The sequence below is a fragment of the Piliocolobus tephrosceles genome, chromosome 14 (assembly GCF_002776525.5).
Source record: "Piliocolobus tephrosceles isolate RC106 chromosome 14, ASM277652v3, whole genome shotgun sequence".
Classification (NCBI taxonomy): Eukaryota; Metazoa; Chordata; class Mammalia; order Primates; family Cercopithecidae; genus Piliocolobus; species Piliocolobus tephrosceles.
In genome coordinates, this window is record NC_045447.1 from 26496708 (window position 1) to 26516614 (window position 19907).

The 19907-nt window shown below is 40.6% G+C and overlaps 1 protein-coding gene across 2 annotated transcripts in view; it reads right to left on the reverse strand.

The window, feature by feature from the left end:
• HSDL2 (hydroxysteroid dehydrogenase like 2) overlaps positions 1-19907 on the reverse strand; it is an 81709-nt gene that overhangs the window by 48371 nt on the left and 13431 nt on the right. For both annotated transcript variants that reach the window (XM_023201803.2, XM_023201797.2), the window contains exons 2-6: positions 16336-16499; positions 14635-14733; positions 11332-11446; positions 5998-6101; positions 3935-4033 (exon numbers count right to left, since the gene is read on the reverse strand). In XM_023201803.2, coding sequence (XP_023057571.1) covers positions 3935-4033; positions 5998-6101; positions 11332-11446; positions 14635-14733; positions 16336-16499 — 581 coding nt within the window. The remainder of the gene's footprint in view (positions 1-3934; positions 4034-5997; positions 6102-11331; positions 11447-14634; positions 14734-16335; positions 16500-19907) is intronic.

The following is a 19907-nucleotide window of genomic DNA, read 5'->3' on the forward strand; positions in this document are numbered from 1 at the left end:
AAAAAAAAAAAAAAAAAAAATATATATATATATATATATATATTATCTAGTAATATATTTAACTAAAAATGGATAGGACTAGTCTTCTGCTTCTGGAAATACGTTTTCTTTTTTTCACTGCTGGGGGCTGGCATCCCTAACACCACATTGTTCATGGATCAACTATATGATGACTTATAAACTCTAAAGGGCTGTCTTATTACAATAAAACTATAAATAAGCAATAAGCATTTTTTAAAAGCACTGCTGGGCTCTCAATAAGTCAAGAGAAAACTACTAGTGAAGGCTAGAGAGGAGGAGAGAAGAGAGTGCAGTAAAGCAAGAAAAAAAGAAACCAAGGACATAAGAATAGGAATGTTATTACAGATTCTATGATTACCTGCACAGAAAATCCAAGAGACTCTAAATTATTAGACTCAACAAGAAAGTTTAGAAAGATAGCTGCCTATAATGTTTAAATGCAAAAACATTTCTACACCCTAGCACCAAACAGAAAATATAATTTTTTTAAAAGATACCATCTAGGGCGGGTGTGGTGGCTCACGCCTATAATCCCAGCACTTTGGGAGGCCAAGGCAGGAGGATCATCTGAGGTCAGGAGTTCAAGACCAGCCCAGCCAACATGGTGAAACCCTATCTCTACTAAAAATACAAAAATCAGCTGGGCATGGTGGTGAGTGCCTGTAATCCCAGCCATTTGGGAGACTGAGGCACAAGAATCACTTGAGCCTCAGAGGCAGAGGTTGCAGTGAGCCGACTGCACCACTGCACTCCAGCCTAGGCGACAGAGTAAGACTGTCTCAAAAAACAACAAACAACAACAAAGACACTATCTAGAATTGTAGCTGCCTCAAAACGCGACGGTTAGAAAGCGTTCCCTTCCCTAATCTTCCCATGCTCATATGAGTCCTACAGAATTCAATGACTTCTGGCCTGGTGCAGTGGCTCACGTCTGTAATCCCAGCACTTTGGTAGGCTGAGGCAGGTGGATCACTTGAGGTCAGGAGTTTGAGACCAGTCTGGCCAACATGGTGAAACTCCCTCTCTATTAAAAACACAAAAATTTGCTGGGCATGATAGTGCACGCCTGTAATCCCAGCTACTCGGGAGGTGGAGGTTACAGTGAGCCGAAATTGTGCCACTGCACTCCAGCCTGGGCGACAAGAACGAAACTCTGTCTCAAAAAAAAAAAAGAAAAAGAAAAAAGAAAGAAAAGAATTCAATGACTTCCACATTTCCCTCTTCCCCAAATTCTAGGTTTTGAAGACAGTATAGTCAAAATTTAGTCGGGCACAGCAGCGGGTGCCTATACTACAGACAAGTATTAAACTTTTCTCTTCTCCTATCTCTTCAATATAGAGAGTTGATATTTGGTACCTGTATTTCATATTCTCAGTTATTCTATGTAATCCATGTATATTTGACCATATATTAAATATACTACAGGTTTATTTGCTAGCCATTATTTTCTCTCCTCTTTTTTTCTGACTCCTATCTTGAAAACTCTCTGTTCTGACAGATTTGCTGCTTGGTTAATAGCCCTTTCTACAAGACTCTTCTCAAGTGTGGTAGCATATCCACATATCTTCCCTTCATCTTGTTAATAAATAACTATCTTGGCTGAGTCCCTTTCCATCAGTAATGTACAGATGTTATTCCACTGCCTTCTAGTTTCTGGCATTGAAGATAAAAGAGTCTGCAATCTTTTTCCTTTGTAAGTAACATATATTCTGCCTGAAGGCTTGGAAGATTTTTTTATCCTTGAAATTCTGAAGTTCTCCCAGATGTCTATCTCCCCCTCATAAATTCAGCCTCAAATCTGGTAAACCTTTTAGTCTACATCCATATCGGTCTTTCTTCTGCTCAAGGGAATTGTTTCTTATTAGTCATTCAATTATTGTTTCTCCTCTATTTGTTCTCTTTCCAGACATCCTTCTGGGACTTCTGATATTTGCATGTGAAGTTCTCTGGATGTGTCCTCTAAGCCTCTCTCCATTTTCTTCAGGGTGTTTTTGCTCTTCTGAGATATTTCTTGCAGTAGACTATCCAAGCTGCTTACTCAGGTGTTACTCAACATCCAACCCTTCAACTACTATATACATATATGTATTTTATTTGTTGTTTTTTTTTTTTTTTTTTTTGAGACGGAGTCTCGCTCTGTCGCCCAGGGTGGAGTGCAGTGGCGCCATCTCGACTTACTGCAAGCTCCGCCTCCCGAGCTCACGCCATTCTCCTGCCTCAGCCTCAGCCTCCCGAGTAGCTGGGACCACAGGCGCCCGACACCACACCCGGCTAATTTTTTGTGTTTTTAGTAGAGACGGGGTTTCACCGTGTTAGCCAGGATGGTCTCGATCTCCTGACCTCGTGATCCGCCCGTCTTGGCCTCCCAAAGTGCTGGGATTACAGGCGTGAGCCACCGCGCCCAGCCCATATATGTATTTTAAAAACACAATCTATTTTTAGTTCCAGAAAGCATTTTTCATACTATAATTCAATCTCTTATGTCATGATTTTTCTTTTTGAATTGAGATATTTTCTGTTTCTTTAGCAGTTGTATTTCACTGAAAACTACTATTCTGGGTATTCTGTTTATTTTTTCTGTGTCTGGATATTGGGTCCTCTTAGCTGTACTACAATTTTTCTTTGTTTCCTCATAGCACTGTTCACCCTTATGTAGCTTTTTGTTTTTTTTTTAACAGTCTCGCTCTGTCACCAGGATAGTTTAAATGATGCCAGCCTTGCCAGCGGTATAAGTTATCATATCAGATATACCAGTCACTGAATCTATTTTGGGACTTGATGAAGTCTCTGAGGTCTCCTCACTTGCACACCTCAAGGATAGGAAATACTTACCTTGCCTGTTGAGCCACCCCGTTGAGTCCTCAGATCTCCATGGTCAAAGCCCTCTCCAGGAACTTCTGAGTATCTGTTCTTGTCTCAAGTTCTCTTCCCTCGCTCCATTCTGTCCTCTAGCTCAGAACAGTCTTTCACAAGCTTCTCAAGTTCCTTCTCTTACAGAATCAAGTCCTACTCCTTCCTTCCTAGTCCTACCTGCCCACCACCCTAGCAGCTGCTCCAATCAGGGGAACGGGAGGGACAGCAGGGACATGACTTCCAGTAGTCATCTTCCTAGAAACCCCCTCTGCCGGCAAATTCAGTGAAAAAGAAATTTGCCATCAGTAGAAGTGATTTTTCTTTGTTTTTTTTTTTTTTTTTTTTTTCCCCGAGATGGAGTCTCGCCATCTCCCAGGCTGGAGTGCAGTGGCGCGATCTCGGCTCACTGCAAGCTCAGTCTCCCAGGTTCATGCCATTCTCCTGCCTCAGCCTTCCCAGCAGCTGGGACTACAGGTGCCCACCAGCACGCCCAGCTATTTTTTGTATTTTTTAGTAGAGACGGGGTTTCACCATGTTAGGCAGGATGGTTTCGATCTCCTGACCTTGTGATCCGCCCGCCTCGGTCTCCCAAAGTGCTGGGATTACAGGCGTGAGCCACCGCACCCGGCCTAGAAGTGTTTTAAAAAATGTAATGAGGCTGGCGCAGTGGCTCATACCTGTAATCCCAGCACTTTGGGAGGCCGAGGAGGCTGTATCACTTGAGGTAAGAAGTTTAAGACCAGCCTGGCAAACGTGGCAAAACCCCCCTTCTACTAAAAAAAAATACAAAAAAAATTTTTTAAATGTAATGAAGAGGCTGGGCACAGTGGCTCACACCTGTAATCCCAGCACTTTGGGAGGCCGAGGCTGGCGGATCATGAGGTCAAGGGATCGAGACCAGCTGCTTGGGAGGCTGAGGCACAAGAACTGCTGGAACCCGGGAGGCAGAGGTTGCAGTGAGCTGAGATCACACCACTACACTACCCCCGGATCAAAAAAATAATAAGCGTCAGGGACAATACCTGAAAATCTAACAAATGAAGTTTTTAACAATACATACCTGTTTTAGGCCATAATGCATTGACTGCAATTTCACCTTTAAATTCTTCTGCCATTCCAAGCACATACATAGACATACCATACTTAGCAATAGTATAAGCTGAAAGAAGCACAAAAAATAATTATAAAAGAAATTAATTTGATTAACTTGTGAGTAGAAATAACCAATTTTTCTATTACTATTTTCTTCCTGATATATGTGTGCATGTATGTATATACATATATATGTGTATATATCTGTGTGTGTATACATATACATGTATATATATATGTATATACATACAACACATCCACACACAGATATATATCAGGAAGAAAGTAGTAATACACACATGTATACACACACACATACACATATACATACGTATACACATATTCTTTTTTTTTTTGAGACAGGGTCTCACTCTGTCACTTGGGCTGGAGTGCAGTGGTACAATCATGACTCACTGCAGACTCTACCTCCTGGGCTCAAGCGACCCTCCCACCTCAGCCTCCCAAGTAGCTGGGACTATGGGCACGTGCCACCAAACCTGACTAATTTTTCAATTTGTTGTAGAGACAGGGCTTTGCCATGTTGCCCAGCCTGGTCTTGAACTCCTGGGCTCAAGCAATCCACCTGCCTTGGCCTCCCAAAGTGCTGGGATTACAGGTATGAGCCACCACACCCAGCCTGCCTAATATATTTTTGAGAATTCTTTTCAATAATATAAAATATAACTTTTAAATGTACTATTTTCTAAAGAACAGTTTTTATAGAAGTGAACAGAGATGAAATCATTTATATATTTTCCTCCTAATATTTGATTAAAATAAAAGTGACTGTAATAAACTTTCATTTTTCTTAATACTATGAAGGTAAATTACATTATTATTTCTTAATATGTTTTACCATTTTTTTTTTTTTTTTTTTTTTGAGACACAGTTTCACTCTCTTGCCCAGGCTGGAGCACAGTGGTGTGATCTTAGCTCACTGCAAACTCCACCTCCCTGGTTCAAGTGATTCTTGTGCCTCAGCCTCTGAGTAGCTGGGATTACAGGTGTGTGCCACCATGCCCAGCTAATTTTTGTATTTTTAGTACAGATGGAGTTTCACTATGTTGGCCAGGCTGGTCTCAAACTCCTGGCCTCAAGTGATCTGCCTGCCTCGGCTTCCCAAAGTGCTGGGATTACAGATCTGAACCACCAGTGTCTGGACTCTTTTTTTTGTTTTTAAGTATGAAAGTGTTTATTTCATACTTAAAACAATTTTGTAATGATTGCTAGTAAAACAATCATTACAAAAGGCTGCAAATGTATTTAACCTAGTCAATTAAAGTGGAACTTCTTTCAGTTTTGCTCTGTGGGTTCCCATTCCAAGTGCCTTTCCAAATGTTAGTGAATTGTGCTGAAATAAAAACTAAGTGTTTGATACAACTATTTTAAAGGAGGCACCTATACGTAAATCTTATTGCTTAGCATATTTACCTTAAACCATTGATATGCTATCAAAGGTAATAGGTTTTTTTTTTTGTCGTTTTGTTTTTTGTTTTTTTTTTTTTTAGAGTCAGGGTCTCTCTCTGTCACCCAGGCGGGAGTGCATACCATGATCATAGCTCACTGCAGCCTCAAACTCCTGGGCTCAAGCGATCCTCCCACCTCAGCCTCCCAAGTAGCTAGGACTACAGGTGCATACCTGGCTAAGAAAAATAAAGTATCCCATAGATAGTTTTTAACCAACTTTATAGATGAATAAATTACACACAGTAAAACACACTCATTGGGAAATGAAAGAGCTTTCTGAAATGGTAAAAATCTGTATCTTGATTTGGATGTTGGTTATATACATTTCTCAAAATTCATCAAACTGAACCATTAAGAGCTGGGCATTTTATTGAATGTAAATTATGCCTCAGTTTTTTAAATTACAGATAAAAGATTAAGAATCTGCTTTCTAAATGCGACTTAATGATTTGGCATAGAAAATTCAATGCTGATTGTTATATGCAGATTGTGATTACATCAGACGTACACAGATTTAATTCAAAACAAATTAAGCACAAACCATCCCCTCACCCTACCACCTACCACAGTGCTCTTTGAACCAAACTGGATTTAGGTTTAGTGGTGGACTGATATTGAGGATATGAGCAACTTTACTCTTTTTCAAATAAGGAATACATGCTTTAGATCTGAAAGCAAAAGAAAATACAAGTCAAATTAAACAGCTTTCTAAATTGCTCCACTTTTTTTTTTTTTTTTTTTTTTAAGAGACGGGGCCTCGCTCTGTTGCCCAGGCTGGAGTGCATGGCTCAATCACAGTTTACTAAAGCCTTGAGTTCCTGGGCTCCTGGGCTCAAGCAATCCTCCCGCCTCAGCTTTCCGAGTAGCTGGAACTACAGGTGTGCACCACCATGCTTGGCTAATTTTTGTAATTTTTTTTTTTTTTTTTTTTTTTTTTAGAGACAGGGTCCAGCATTGTTGCCCAGGCTGGTCTTGAACCCCTTGGACTCAAGCACTCCTGCTACTCAGCCTCCCGAAGTGCCAGGATTACAGGTTTACAGGTGTGAACCACTGCTACCAGCCAACTTCTCCTTTTTCTTTTTTTTTTTTTTAATTTTAAGACAGGGTCTCTCTGTTGCCAGGATGGAGTGCAGTGGCATGATCACATCTCATTGTAGCCTCTGCCTCCCCAGCTCAAATGGTCCTCTCACCTCAGCCTCCTAAGTAGCTGGGACTAAAGGCATGTGCCAGCATGCCCAGATAGCTACCTGGATAGTTTTTGTAATTATTTTTTTTTAGAAACAGGGTCTTGCTATGTTGCCCAGGCTTGTCTCAAACTCCCGGACTCAAGCGATCTACCTGCCTCAGCCTCCCAAAGTACTAGGATTACAAGCATGAGCCATCATGCCGGGCCAATCCACCTTTTTGTTTTTTTTTTGAGACGGAGTCTCACTGTGTTGCCCAGGCTGGAGTGAAGTGGCGCGTTCTCAGCTCACTGCAAGCTCCGCCTCCTGGGTTCACACCATTCTCCTGCCTCGGCCTCCTGAGTAGCTGGGACTACAAGGCGCCCGCCACCACGCCCAGCTAATTTTTTGTATTTTTAGTAGAGATGGGGTTTCACTGTGTTAGCCAGGATGGTCTTGATCTCCCAACCTCATGATCCACCTGCCTCAGCCTCCCAAAGTGCTGGGATTACAGGCGTGAGCCACCACGCCTGGCCAAAATAGAAATATTTCATTATGAATTTTCATTTTATAACATACCTTTCATAGAAGGCCAAAACTCTGACACTTTTCTTTAACCCAAAGGTCAGTGTGAGGTCTTTCATTTGGCATTGCAATCTGCTTTTAATTGGGAGCAATATTTAATTTTCTTTAGTGGATTTATTTTACGTAGCTGTTTATAAAGGTAGGCACTTTCAATAGTGAATAGAATCTTTGTGCAAGAGTTTTAATTTTAACTTTAATTTTTTTTTTAAATAGAAACAGGGTTCACTGTGTTGCCCAGGTTGGTCTCGAACTCCTGGGCTCAAGTAATCTGCCCGCCTCGGCCTCCCAAAGTGCACAGATTACAAGCAGGAGCTACACCACCTGGTCCGTTTTGTTTTTAATTGAACCTTCACATCTAAAAATGTGGGTTAAGACATCACTTTCATTTTTGAAAAATGACCTCAATACAGGAAAGTAGACTAAATTACTTTTGCCAAATGGGCTTTCCAAAGACATAATTTCACAAGGAAAAAACAAAGAGACTCATACATTTATGTACACATCAGTCATAATGTCAGTTTAAAAGGTCAAGTCTATAGTTATAATTACTAATTTTGACAACTCTACATAAAATTCAGTGCTTTACTTGTATTGATCATCTTGTGGAAAGAAAACATGCATATTTTTAACTTTGTTAGTAGGGAGCAATTCCTAGCAAATGATACAATGAACAAACAATTTCTGCACCCTTGCAAAACATGTATCTACATTTGTTTAGATTTTTAATAAGTCTAAAGTTAACACTGACCACTACTGCAGCACTGTCTATAGTTATGATTACTAGTTTTGACAAATCTACCTTAAACTTGCCAAGATATCTGTCAATACCTTAGAAGTCATTTCATGTCATGAATACCCAGTCTAAAACCTTTTTAATCACTTCAAAATTCTCCTGACGCCATATACCTAGGTGTGTGGTACAAGTTTAGTAACCCTTATGCTTGGGACCAGAATTGTTTCAGATTCCATTCTGAAATATCTGCATTATACTTAACCAGTTCAACATCCCTACTCCAAAAATCTGAAATCCTTAATGTTCCAATGAGCATTTCTTTTGAGCGTTGAGTCAGCACTCAAAGTTTCAGATCTCAGAGCATTCTGGATTTGGGATTTTCAAACCAGGGATACTCAACCTGTATATGTATATCTGTGGCTTCATCATCTACAATAGAAACTGCCAGAAATCATTAAACTTATTTACACAACATGCCCTTAACTAAGCCTTAGTTTAACATGTTGAGCAATAGTATTCCTGGCTAGGTTTATATTTTTAAGCATTTGTTTAAACAAATACTTAACTTTCAATTGAACTTATTTCACAAAGTTGCCAGCTGTAAAAGATTTTGATTCCCATATAATTTTTTCTACTACTATGACAGTATCACATAGCAACATTGCCTATTTTATTTGAAAATAAACACAAACTCTTGAAAAATGAATTCCTTTTCTAGTTCCAAGTTTTTCATCACAATCTATATGCTTGCCATAATTCTTTTTTTCTTTTTGAGACAGAGTCTCACTCTGTCGCCCAAGCTGGAGTACAGTGGTGCGATCTTGGCTTACGGCAGCCTCTGCCTCCTGGGTTCAAGTGATTCTTCTGTCTCAGCCTCCAGAGTAGTCCAGTAACAGGTGCGCACCACCATGCCCGGCTAATTTTTTGTATTTTTAGTAGAGACAGGGTTTCACCATGTTGGCCTGGCTGGTCTTAAACTCCTGACCTCAGGTGATCTGCCTGCACTGGCCTCCCAAAGTGCTGGGATTACAAGCCACCATGCCCAGCCACTTGCCATAATTCTTGCTATGGTGGGTTCATTATGCTTTCGTTCAATAGAGACATACCTTACAGAGTGAATTTGTAGAAATATGCCTCATATCTACAAACAAGTAAGCTTTTACCCATTTTACTTGAGTATACGGCCCTCTTGGCATAAGTCTCATTTTCCTACTTCTGAGAGAGATGTGGTTATGAGAAATATTTCACTTTCCTCTTTCATATAAAAAAAACAACAGTGTAAACACAATGATACAACTTGTTAGCCTGTCCTCAGCATCCAGAAGACAACAGAGCTCTGGCCCTATCTAATGAGGTAGTTGATACCCTGCCACTCAGCTACAGCAACTATTGCCATGTGGTAATGCTTCTCTATGTGGCCAGATCTTCTAACATTTCAAGAAAAGCTAGGAATCTAGACTTTTGTATAAATCTTCTAGTTTTTTCAACATAAGCAACCAATAAAGTTTTTGAGACAGGGTCTCGCTCTGTCGCCCAGGCTGGAGTGCAGTAGCATGATCTCAGCTCACAGCAACGTCCACCTCCCAGATTCAGGCAATCCCCCACTTCAGGTTCCCGAGTAGCTGGGACTACAGGCACGTGTGCCACCATCCCCAGCTAATTTTTCTCTTTTTTGTAGAGACAGGGTTTTGCCATGTTGTCTAGGCTGGTTTTGAACTCCTGGGCTCAAGTGACCTGCCTGGCTCAGCCTCCCAAAGTGCTGGGATTCCAAGCATGAGTCGCCATGCCTGGCCCTAACTAATAAAACTTTGAATGTAGGTAACTCATGAAAACAATTTTGTTTTAACACTGGGCCAAGTTTTGCAGACCCAACAAAACATACCTGAGGGAAAAATTCAGGACTCTAACTTAATAACTTAGATATTTAACCCTCATGACCAACCCTATAACATTCTACTTTATTATTGCCGTTTTAAAAGTAAAGAAACTGAATCTGCAAGAAGTTAAGTTACTTGTCCAAGGTCACAAAATAGAAAGTCATGAAGGGTGAGTGTTAAGATTTGAATCCAAGCAGTCTTACTCCAAAGTCTGAGCTCCTAACCACCTGTTCTGTGTGTAACAAGACACACGTAAGGTACAGAAGCAAGTTCTACCCTGATGTATCCTGATACTCACATGGAAAATGATAGAACCAGAAGGTAAATAAACAAATAAATAAATGGACAATAAGACGGGTTGTCTGATGAATCCAGAACAGATCAGGACTATGTTCTTTCATTTGATATTCTACATTTCCCCGGCAAAGCCCAAAAAAGTGTTAGCCTTTTTATTGGTTACAATAAAGTGTGATTCATAATGAGAATGACCTTACTGTTATTTAAATAACTAAAACCTAAGTTTTTTGTTTTTTTTTTAACTCCAGGTCTTTTTCAGAGGAAGAAGACTATTGCTGGCTTCAGTAATCAGAAACAGTTCTACGAAAGGACTGCGTCCTATGAAAGACAGAGTATACATGTAAGTATTTACACATGCAAATATTTGAGAAAATGCTTGAGCTACACTTTAGTCCTTTTTTTTTCTTTGGAGACAGAGTCTTTCTCTGTCCAGGCTGGAGTGCAGTGGCATGATCACAGCTCACTGCAGCCTCAAACTCCTGGGCTCAAGGGATCCTCTTGCCTCAGCCTCCTGAGTAAATGAGACCACCACCACGGTCTCAGTAGGCACACACCACTATGCCTGCCTGATTTAAAAAAATTTTTTTTGTAGAGACAGCGTCTTGCCATCTTGTGCATCTCAGTCTCGATCTGGCCTCCAATAATCCTCCCCTCACCCAAAGTGTGGAAATTACAGGTGTGAGCCACCACACTCAGCCTACTTTAGTCTTTCCTAAATTCATAGAGAAAAGGAGCTCCAAATAAAGCTATTTAAAATACTATTGGGCTGGGTGTGGTGGCTCATGCCTGTAATCCCAGCACTTTAGGAGACCAAGGTGGGTGGATCACCTGAGGTCAGGAGTTCAAGACCAGCCTGCCCAACATGGTGAAACCCTGTCTCTACTAAAAATACAAAAAAATTGGCTGGGCATGGTGGTGGGCGCTTATAATCCCAGCTACTCGGGAGGCTGAGGCAGGAGAATCGCTTGAACCTGGGAGGCGGAGGTTGCAGTGAGCTGAGATCGTGCCACTGCACTCCAGCCTGGGCAACAAGAATGAAACTCCATCTCAAAATATATATATATATATAAATAATAAAATAAAATATAATACTATTGACCGAATGAAGGACTTTTAGGCCTTTATAAGGATTGACTAGATTTTGAACTACACTGTTAATTTGACTCAAATCTGTTTACAACTAAGTAAGTTCCCTAAGAGAACACCACAACATCCTCCCCCACAACTCTTCTTGCAAACTTACGTAAGGTAGGTGCCTCTGGTGTTCACGTTCATCATCAGATCCATTCTCTTGGTAGGTGTGTCCAATGTGTTGGTCAAGCTAATGGCACTGGCATTATTTACCAGAATATCAATTCCTGTTTTCAAAATAATCAATTTCCTTTTAATGTAAGACTTTTTATCACACACCAAAAAAGCATTTACTCTCTTTTGAACTCTCAGTTGATTCACAAATACAGTCATGTACCACACCTAACATTTCAGTCAACAATGGACCATATATGCAACATGGTCCCTTAAGATGATAATACCATATTTTTATTTTATCTTTTTTCTGTCTAAATATGTTCAGATACATACTTACTGTTGTGTTACAAATGCATACAGTAGTCAGTACAGTAACATGTTATACAGGCTTATAGCCTGGAAGCAATAGGCTATGCCATACAGCCTAGGTATGCAGTCAGCTAGACTATCTAGGTTTCTGTAATTACACTCTATGTTCACATGATCATAAAATCACCTAATAATGCCTTTCTCAGAACATATCCCTATCATTAAGCAATGCGTGGCTGTACTTCTTTTAGATAATATGACTGAACACTACCAACGCAAGACTGGTAGCTGTTTCAAAATAGCACCTGCATGATTGTCTCTAGCACAATGGAGACATAGCCAATTGCCAGAGCTCCACATGAAACTACAAGGAGGCTTAGTCTTTGCTGGTTTGTAGCTTCCACTCTTATCTGTTCTCTTACCTCCTGGTTGTCCCTCCCTATCTCCATAAACCTTGGATCAAATTCCTTAAAGTCTTCCTTCCTCTCTAGCATGAAGTTTCAAAGGCCTGTCCTCCTTCCAAGCATAGTAGTCTCCCTTCCCCCAAGGCCCCTCACTTAAATGGAAAGGCTCCTTTCTGGTCTTGAGAACTGGGAAAAGAGAAAGACCTACTGTTTCAATCCCAGGCAAATCATCAAAGTGGATCAATTTTGTTTTAGTGACTCATATACACACACACAAAAAAATAAACCTAGAGTAACTACTATTTCTGCAAATTCTATCTAGTTTCCACCTATAAGCAACAAGTTTTGTTTACAGTTATATGCTTAGTGAAATAACATTAAAGGAAAATGGTAAAATACAAAAACTATGTCAAACATTTCTTCTTTGTTTCTACCTGGTCTTCATTATTCTTTGTAAAGTGCACTTAATGATAGTTGTGTAACAATATAATAAACTTGGATGTCACTGAATTGTACACTGAAAAATAGGATGGTAAATTTTATGTTATATGTATTTTACCACAATTTTAAAAAGTTAAATAATAAATGCAAGCCTGGGGACAATGGCTCATGCCTGTAACCCCAGCACTTTGGGAAGCTGAGGCGGGTGGATCCCTTGAGGTCAGGAGTTTGAGACCAGACTGGCCAACATGGTGAAACCCCATCTCTACTAAAAATACAAAAATTAGCTAGGCCTGGTGGTGGGCGCCTATAGTCCCAGCTTTTCGGGAGGCTGAGGTTGGAGGATCACCTGAGTCCATGAGGCCAAGGCTGCGGTGAGCCACAATCATGCCACTGCACACTAGTCTGGGTGACAGAGTGAGACCCTGTTAAAAAAAAGAACTAAAACTGAATGAATATAGGAGAATTGAAAAGTCAGCTTTCTCCCCTTAGTTCCTCCCCCAAAATTAGTGGATAAACTAATTACATCAAATCCTAAGTGGCACTAGTTAACCACTTTTACTACTAGGTGAAGTCATTTTAGATAAAATATCCTGCATTTGAGTGTAGCACATTTCACAATTAGGGTCCTATCAGTTGGACAAACATCATTTTACATTTTCTCTCCTCTTCTGACACAGGCATTCACATTTCTTTGGGAAAGGCTGCCAGCTAGGGGTAAGATTTTGGATTTAAGGGAAAAGGCCCCACTTGAGCCAAAGCTCGTGCTTCAGTCCAGCACCCCACAGCACTCTGCACTGGGATTATAAGTACAGCCTTGCTAACACTGAAGCATTACCTCATTTTCCACTGGCCATTGTCCCTCACATGTACACATGGTCCTCCAGAACATTAGTGGGGAGAGTGGTAATGGTTTAGGCAGGATTTGGACATGCCTAGGTGCACTACTACAATACCATGAAAGCCTTAGCTCAATCCCCAATACCTTCTTCTAGGAACTTTTCAACTAATTGGGGAGAAAAGAAATACTAAGATCTAAAATAGTACAAAGTAAGGATCAAAGGAATGTTTTAAGAAATCAGAGAGGCCGGGCATGGTGGCTCATGCCTGTAATCCCAGCACTTTGGGAGGCTGAGGTGGGTGGATCATGAGGTGAGGAGTTCGAGACCAGCCTGGCCAATGTGGCGAAACCTGTCTCTACTAAATATACAAAAATTAGCTGGGTGTGATGGCGGGCACCTGTAATCCCAGCTACTCAGGAGGCTGAGGTAGGAGAATTGCTTGAACCTGGGAAGCAGAGGTTGCAGTAAGCCAAGATTGTGCCACTGCACTCCAGCCTGGGTGACAAGAGCAAGACTCAGTCTCAAAAAAAAAAAGAAAGAAAGAAAAGAAAAGAAAAAAAGAAATCAGAGAAAGAAAAAATATACTTCTGATTAGTTGGCATGGTGAAGGAACTGACTTTGTGAAGATGAGATTTAACCATATAAAAGAAGAATTTTTTCAAAAATAAATGTATAAGGTACAAGTGCAATTTTCTCACATGCATAGATTGTGAGGTGTCCAGGATTGTAGGGTATCCATCACCCAAACAGCAAACATTGTACCCATTAAGTAATTTCTCTTCATCCACCCCTCTTCCATCCCTTCTTTCTTCCCAGTCTCCATAGTCTATCATTCCACACTTTTTTCTTTTTTCTTTTTTTTGAGACGAAGTCTTACTCTGTCACCCAGGCTGGAATGCAGTCGTGCAATCTCAGCTCACTGCAACCTCCACCTCCCAGGTTCAAGCAATTCTCCCACCACAGTCTCCTGAGTAGCTGGGATTATAGGCGTACACCACCATGCTCAGCTAATTTTTGTATTTTTAGTGGAGACGGGGTTTCACCATGTTGACTAGGTCAGGTCTCAAACTCCTGACCTCAAGTGATCTGCCTGCCTCGGCCTCCCGAAGTGCTGCGATTACAGGCGTGAGCCACCATGCCCAGCCTCATCAGATGATTTTAAACCATGTTCTGCGTGAGCAAATACATTATTTCTCCAAAGACTCAGAAAATTCAAGAATCAAAACAAATTTTTAAATTAACATTATAGTTATACCTTTATTTTACTAATATTCAATAATTTTTTCAGAATGAAGTTGTTACCTCCAAATTTCTTGACGGTTTTCTGCACTGCATCACTGATCTGCTGTTCATCTCTCACATCAACGACACACGGCAAGGCCTTCCCTCCAGCTGCTTCAACTTATATAAAGGATACAAAACGAAAAAGCGTTAAAGCATTTAAATATTATACCTTTGATTCCGATATCACAGTCAAAAGAAATAAGTACCCTGTTTTTGGAAAATCAATATAAATAACTCTACCTTACCACCAGTGACTCTGCCACGTAGTAGGACAGACTAGCTAGGCCAACACTATTATAAAACAAAAACGAAGGTTTGGTGGCGGTTTCTCTGTAATTGTTTTTAAAAACCTAAAAAAAAGAAGCTTTTTTTTTGTTGTTTGTTTTCGTTTTTCAGACAGGGTCTCACTCTCTTGCCCAGGCTCGGGTGCAGTGGCACAAACATGGCTCAATGCAGCCTCAATCTCCTGGGCTCAAGGGATCCTCCCACCTCAGCTTTCCAAGTAGCTGGGACTACAGGCGTGTACCACTATGCCAGGCTAATTTTTCTATTTTTTGTAGAGCCGCGGTTTTGCCATGTTGCCCAGGCTGGTCTCGAACTCCTGACCTCAAGTGATCCACCAGCCTTAGCCTCCCAAAGTGCTGGGATTACCGGCATGAGTCACCTCACCCAGCTGAAAATAATTTTAAAAAACTTTTTATTGTGGAAATATTCTAAAGTATACAAAAATGTAAAGATGCTATAATAAACTAATAGGAACCCATCACCTATCTTCAATGATTGTTAGTTTTGTCAGTTAATACGTTTATCTTTCCTTTCCCCTATTTTATTTTTTGCTGGTGTGTTTTAAAGCAAATCCCTGACATCATTTCACTCATAAACACTTCACATGCATTCCTCTAACATAACCAGAGTGCTCTGAACATGACTAACAAAACTAGCAATGTCAACTGAAGTTGAATTTTTAAGCCCTCTCTCCTGGCTCTGTGCCTAGCACTATGCCTTAAATAGAAGTATGTGATAATTATTTGTCAACTAAAAGTATTAAAATGATGACTTGCAAATTGTGCAGAGAATAAATAACACAGAAAGCTTTTTCAAAGACTTCATGCCACTCGCCAATCAAATTCTCTCCACTCTACTTCCCCACTCCCCCTCCCATCCAAGAACCACTGCCCTCATGAAACAAGATTTTTTTTTTTTTTTTTTTTAGAGACAGAGTCTCGCTCTGTCACCCGGGCTGGAGTGCAGTGGCATGATCTTGGCTCATTGCAACCTCCGCCTCCCACGTTCAAGTGATTCTCCTGCCTCGGCCTCCCGAGTAGCTGGAATTACAGGTGTGCACCACCACGCCCAGCTAATTTTTATATTTTCAGTAGAGATGGGGTTTCTGCCATGTAGGCCAGGCTGGTCTCGAACTCCTGACTTCAGGTGATCCACCCACCTCAGCCTCCCAAAGTGCTGAAATTACAGGTGTGAGTCACCACGCCAGACCATGAAATAAGATTTTTAAATGGAGTCTCTCACATTGCTTAAAAGTGCTGGAGGAGAAAAATGGTAAGAAGCACTGCCCCAAGGTGACAACATAAATACTTCTTTCACTAGATACAATTATTTTCAGGGTAGCTTTCAAATAGCTTTAACTAAACTCTCCAGCAAATTCTCTATGTATTGAAACCACTAGAAAGACATTTTATCAAATGGCACTGTCACACTCACTTTCTTCAGCAGCAGTATAGATTGTGCCTAGAAGTTTTGAATGTGGCTGGGCGGTCTTTGCGGCAATAACAATATTTGCTCCATCCTTTGCTGCTTTCAATGCAATAGCTTTGCCAATGCCACGGCTTGCACCTGTGATAAAGACTGTACATCCTGCCAGCCTCCTACAACAGAACAAAATGACCTTATTAGAAGACCCAATATTTTATTTACTGACAGGTATCAGAACCTCATACATATTTTTATAATATATGTTTCCTCCTCTGAAATTTTCTCTAAACCCTCCCCATGCCCATCTGATGGCAGATAACTCTACTGTACTCCCACTGCACAATGACTTATAAATTATTTACAACTGCAGTTGGCCAGTCTTGCTGTGATTTGGCAAACAAAACCTGTTCAAATGCAAAGCAAATCTTCAAGAGAAATGAAGAATTATAAAACAAATTACATAAACATGCATTTTTTCCCCACAGAAAACGTGTTAATAAAGCTTTTTTTTTTTGAGTGGCGGGATTACTAGTAAATTTTATCATATTCGTTATATTCTTTAATATTTTTCAAATTTTCCACAATGACTAAATGCCACTTAAAAGAAATTATCGAAAAACAAACAATTGTTCAATTAACGCTCATAATAGCCAGGGTGGCAACAACCCACATGTCTATCAGCTGATAAACGGATAAGCAGAATGTGGTGTAGCCATGCATACAATGAAATAATGTTCAGCAATAAAATACTGCTATAAACTACAACACGGATGAACCAAAAACATTCTGCTAAGTGGAAGAAGCCAGTCATGAAGGACCCCATATGATGCCATTTACGTGAAATGTCCAGAATAGGCAAACCTATAGGGACACAAAGATCAGAGGTTACCTCGAGCTGGGAGTGGGAGGGGTTGGAGGCTGACAACGGAGGGTTGAGGGGTTTCTTTCTGGGATGATTAAAAGGTTTTAAAATTGACTGTGGTGATGGCTGCACAACTCTGTGAATATATTAACAGCCAATGAATTGCATATTTTAAATGAGTGAATAGTATGGTACGTGAATCACATCTCAAAAGAGCTGTTAAATAAACAAACCGAGAAGTCTCACAAATTGCTGCAGGTTGATCTGAAATATTCTGATTCAAATGTACTGACAGGTCCCTGTGCCCATTTCATTATTTTTGTGTGTGTGCTGTGTGTGTGTGTTTTTTGAGATGGAGTCTCGCTCTGTTACCCAGGCTGGAGTGCAGTGGCGCGATCTCAGCTCACTGCAACCTCTGCCTCCCAGGTTCAAGCGATTCTCCTGCTTCAGCCTCCCGAGTAGCTGGGACTACAGGTGTGCACCACCATGCCCAGCTAATTTTTGTGTTTTTAGCAGAGACGGGGTTTCACCATGTTGGGCAGGATGGTCTTGAACTCCTGACCTCATGATCCACCCACCTCGGCCTCCCAAAGTGCTGAGATTACAGGTGTGAGCCACTGCACCCGGCCATCCTGTTTTTTGTTTTTGTTTTTTTAAATGGAGACGGGGGTCTCACCATCTTACCCAGGCTGGCCTTGAACTCCTACATGCTTTTTTTTTTTTTTTTTTCCAGACAGCTCTGTTACCCAGGCTGGAGTACAGTGGTGCAATCATGGCTCACTGCAGCCTTGAATTCCTGGGCTTAAGTGATCTTCCCATCTCAGCCTCACAAGCAGCTGGGACTACAGGCGCACATCACCATACCCAACTACTTTTTAAAACTGTTTGTGGGACAGGGTCTTGGTATGTTACCCAGGCAGGTCTCAAACTCCTGGCCTTATGTGATCCTCCCACCCTGGCCTCCCACCATTTCATTAAGTTCACTTAAACTTTTTGCTTACTCAGTTGCTAAGTGAAACGGAAACATCTAAAATAATTTCCTAGTAAACTCATAAAAGAAAAACTAAAAGAATAAAATAAAGATAACAGCAAGGGAAACCCACTTTCTTTTATACTTTCTAAGGGCAAATTTAAAAGTCTGCTTAAGGAAAAGAATGGAGAGAGAAGAGCAAAAGCAACAATGACAAAGAAAAAGGGATGACCTGAGATTGGTAATAGATTAACAGGTTTGTTAATAAAAGAACATAAAGCTCTTGCACAACCCAAAGGATTACACTGAAGAAGAGATCAGAGGTAAAAGCGGGAAGCAGTTTTAAAATAAGGAATAATTGGTTTGGTAAGAAGGAGGGAGGGTGGAGAAGCGGGGAGGAGTCAGAGAGGTTGAAATTATTTTTCGTGAAATACAGCACACATATAAAAAGCATGTAAAACAATGTGTATTGTTTAATGAACAAAATTAAAATGAACAGTAGTATCAAGACAAGAAACAGAATATTACCAATACCCCAGAAGCCACCTGTATATTCCTCTCCAACTCTATCCTCCTTCCTTCCCCCACCCCACAGAACGAAAACTACCTTAAATGTTATTATTCATTCCCTTGTTTTTTCATTATTCCTAGTACCTAGGTGTGAGTCTAAATCAACAGTCTGCAAATTATGGCCCCAGGCCAAATCTGACCCACCACCTGTTTGTATATGACCCTGGAGCTAAGATTGATTGCTACAGATGAGCATTTGTGATCAATTTGATGACAAGGAATGCTAATTTTGAATCCTAATTAGATAAAACACCATCCCTCTGCTACTTTTTTGTTTGTTTGTTTGTTTTGAGAGCAAGTCTCGCTCTGTCGCCCAGTCTGGAGTGCGGTGGTGTATGGCTCACTGCAACCTCTGCCTCTGGCCTTAAGTGATCCTTCTGCCTCATCAGCTAAGTAGCTGGGACTACAGGCGTGTACGACCACACCTGGAAAATTTTAAATTTTTTGTAGAAACAGTGTCTCACTGTGTCACCCAGGTTGGTCTTGAACTGGGCTCAAGCGATCCTCCTGCTTTGGCCTCCCTAAGTGCTAGGATTATAAGAATTAAATTAAGTTCATTTAAACTTTTTATTTACTCACTTGCTAAGTGAGAAGGAGATATCTAAAATAATTTCCTAGTAAACTCATTAAAAAAGAATAAAAATTAAGAAAATAGCAAGGGATGTTATCAATCAATAACAGGAAGATAACCCCGGCCTTATCTCCCTGTTATTGACTGAATTGTGTCCCCTAAAAAGCAAGTGGAAGTCCTAACTTCAGAAGGTGACCTTAGTTGGAACCAGGATTGCTGAAGACGTAATTAGTTAAAATGAAGTCATATTGGAGTAGGGTGGGCCCTTACTCCAATCGGACAGGTGTCCTTCTAAGAGGGAAGACTATGTAAAGACAGCCACACAGAGAATGTGTGATGACAAAGGCAGAGAGTCTGGAGGGATGCAGCCATAAGCCCCAAACACAAGGATCGCTGGCCACCCTCAGAAGCTGGGAAGAAGCAAGGAAGGATTCTTCCTAGAACTGCAACAGTGCAGCCCTGCTGACACCTTGGTTTCAGAATTCTAGCTTCCAGAACAGTAAGAGCATCCATTTGTTTTAAGCCATCCAGTTTGTGGTTCTGTTTTATTTATTTATTTTATTATTATTATTATTATTATTATTATTATTATTATTATTATTATTATT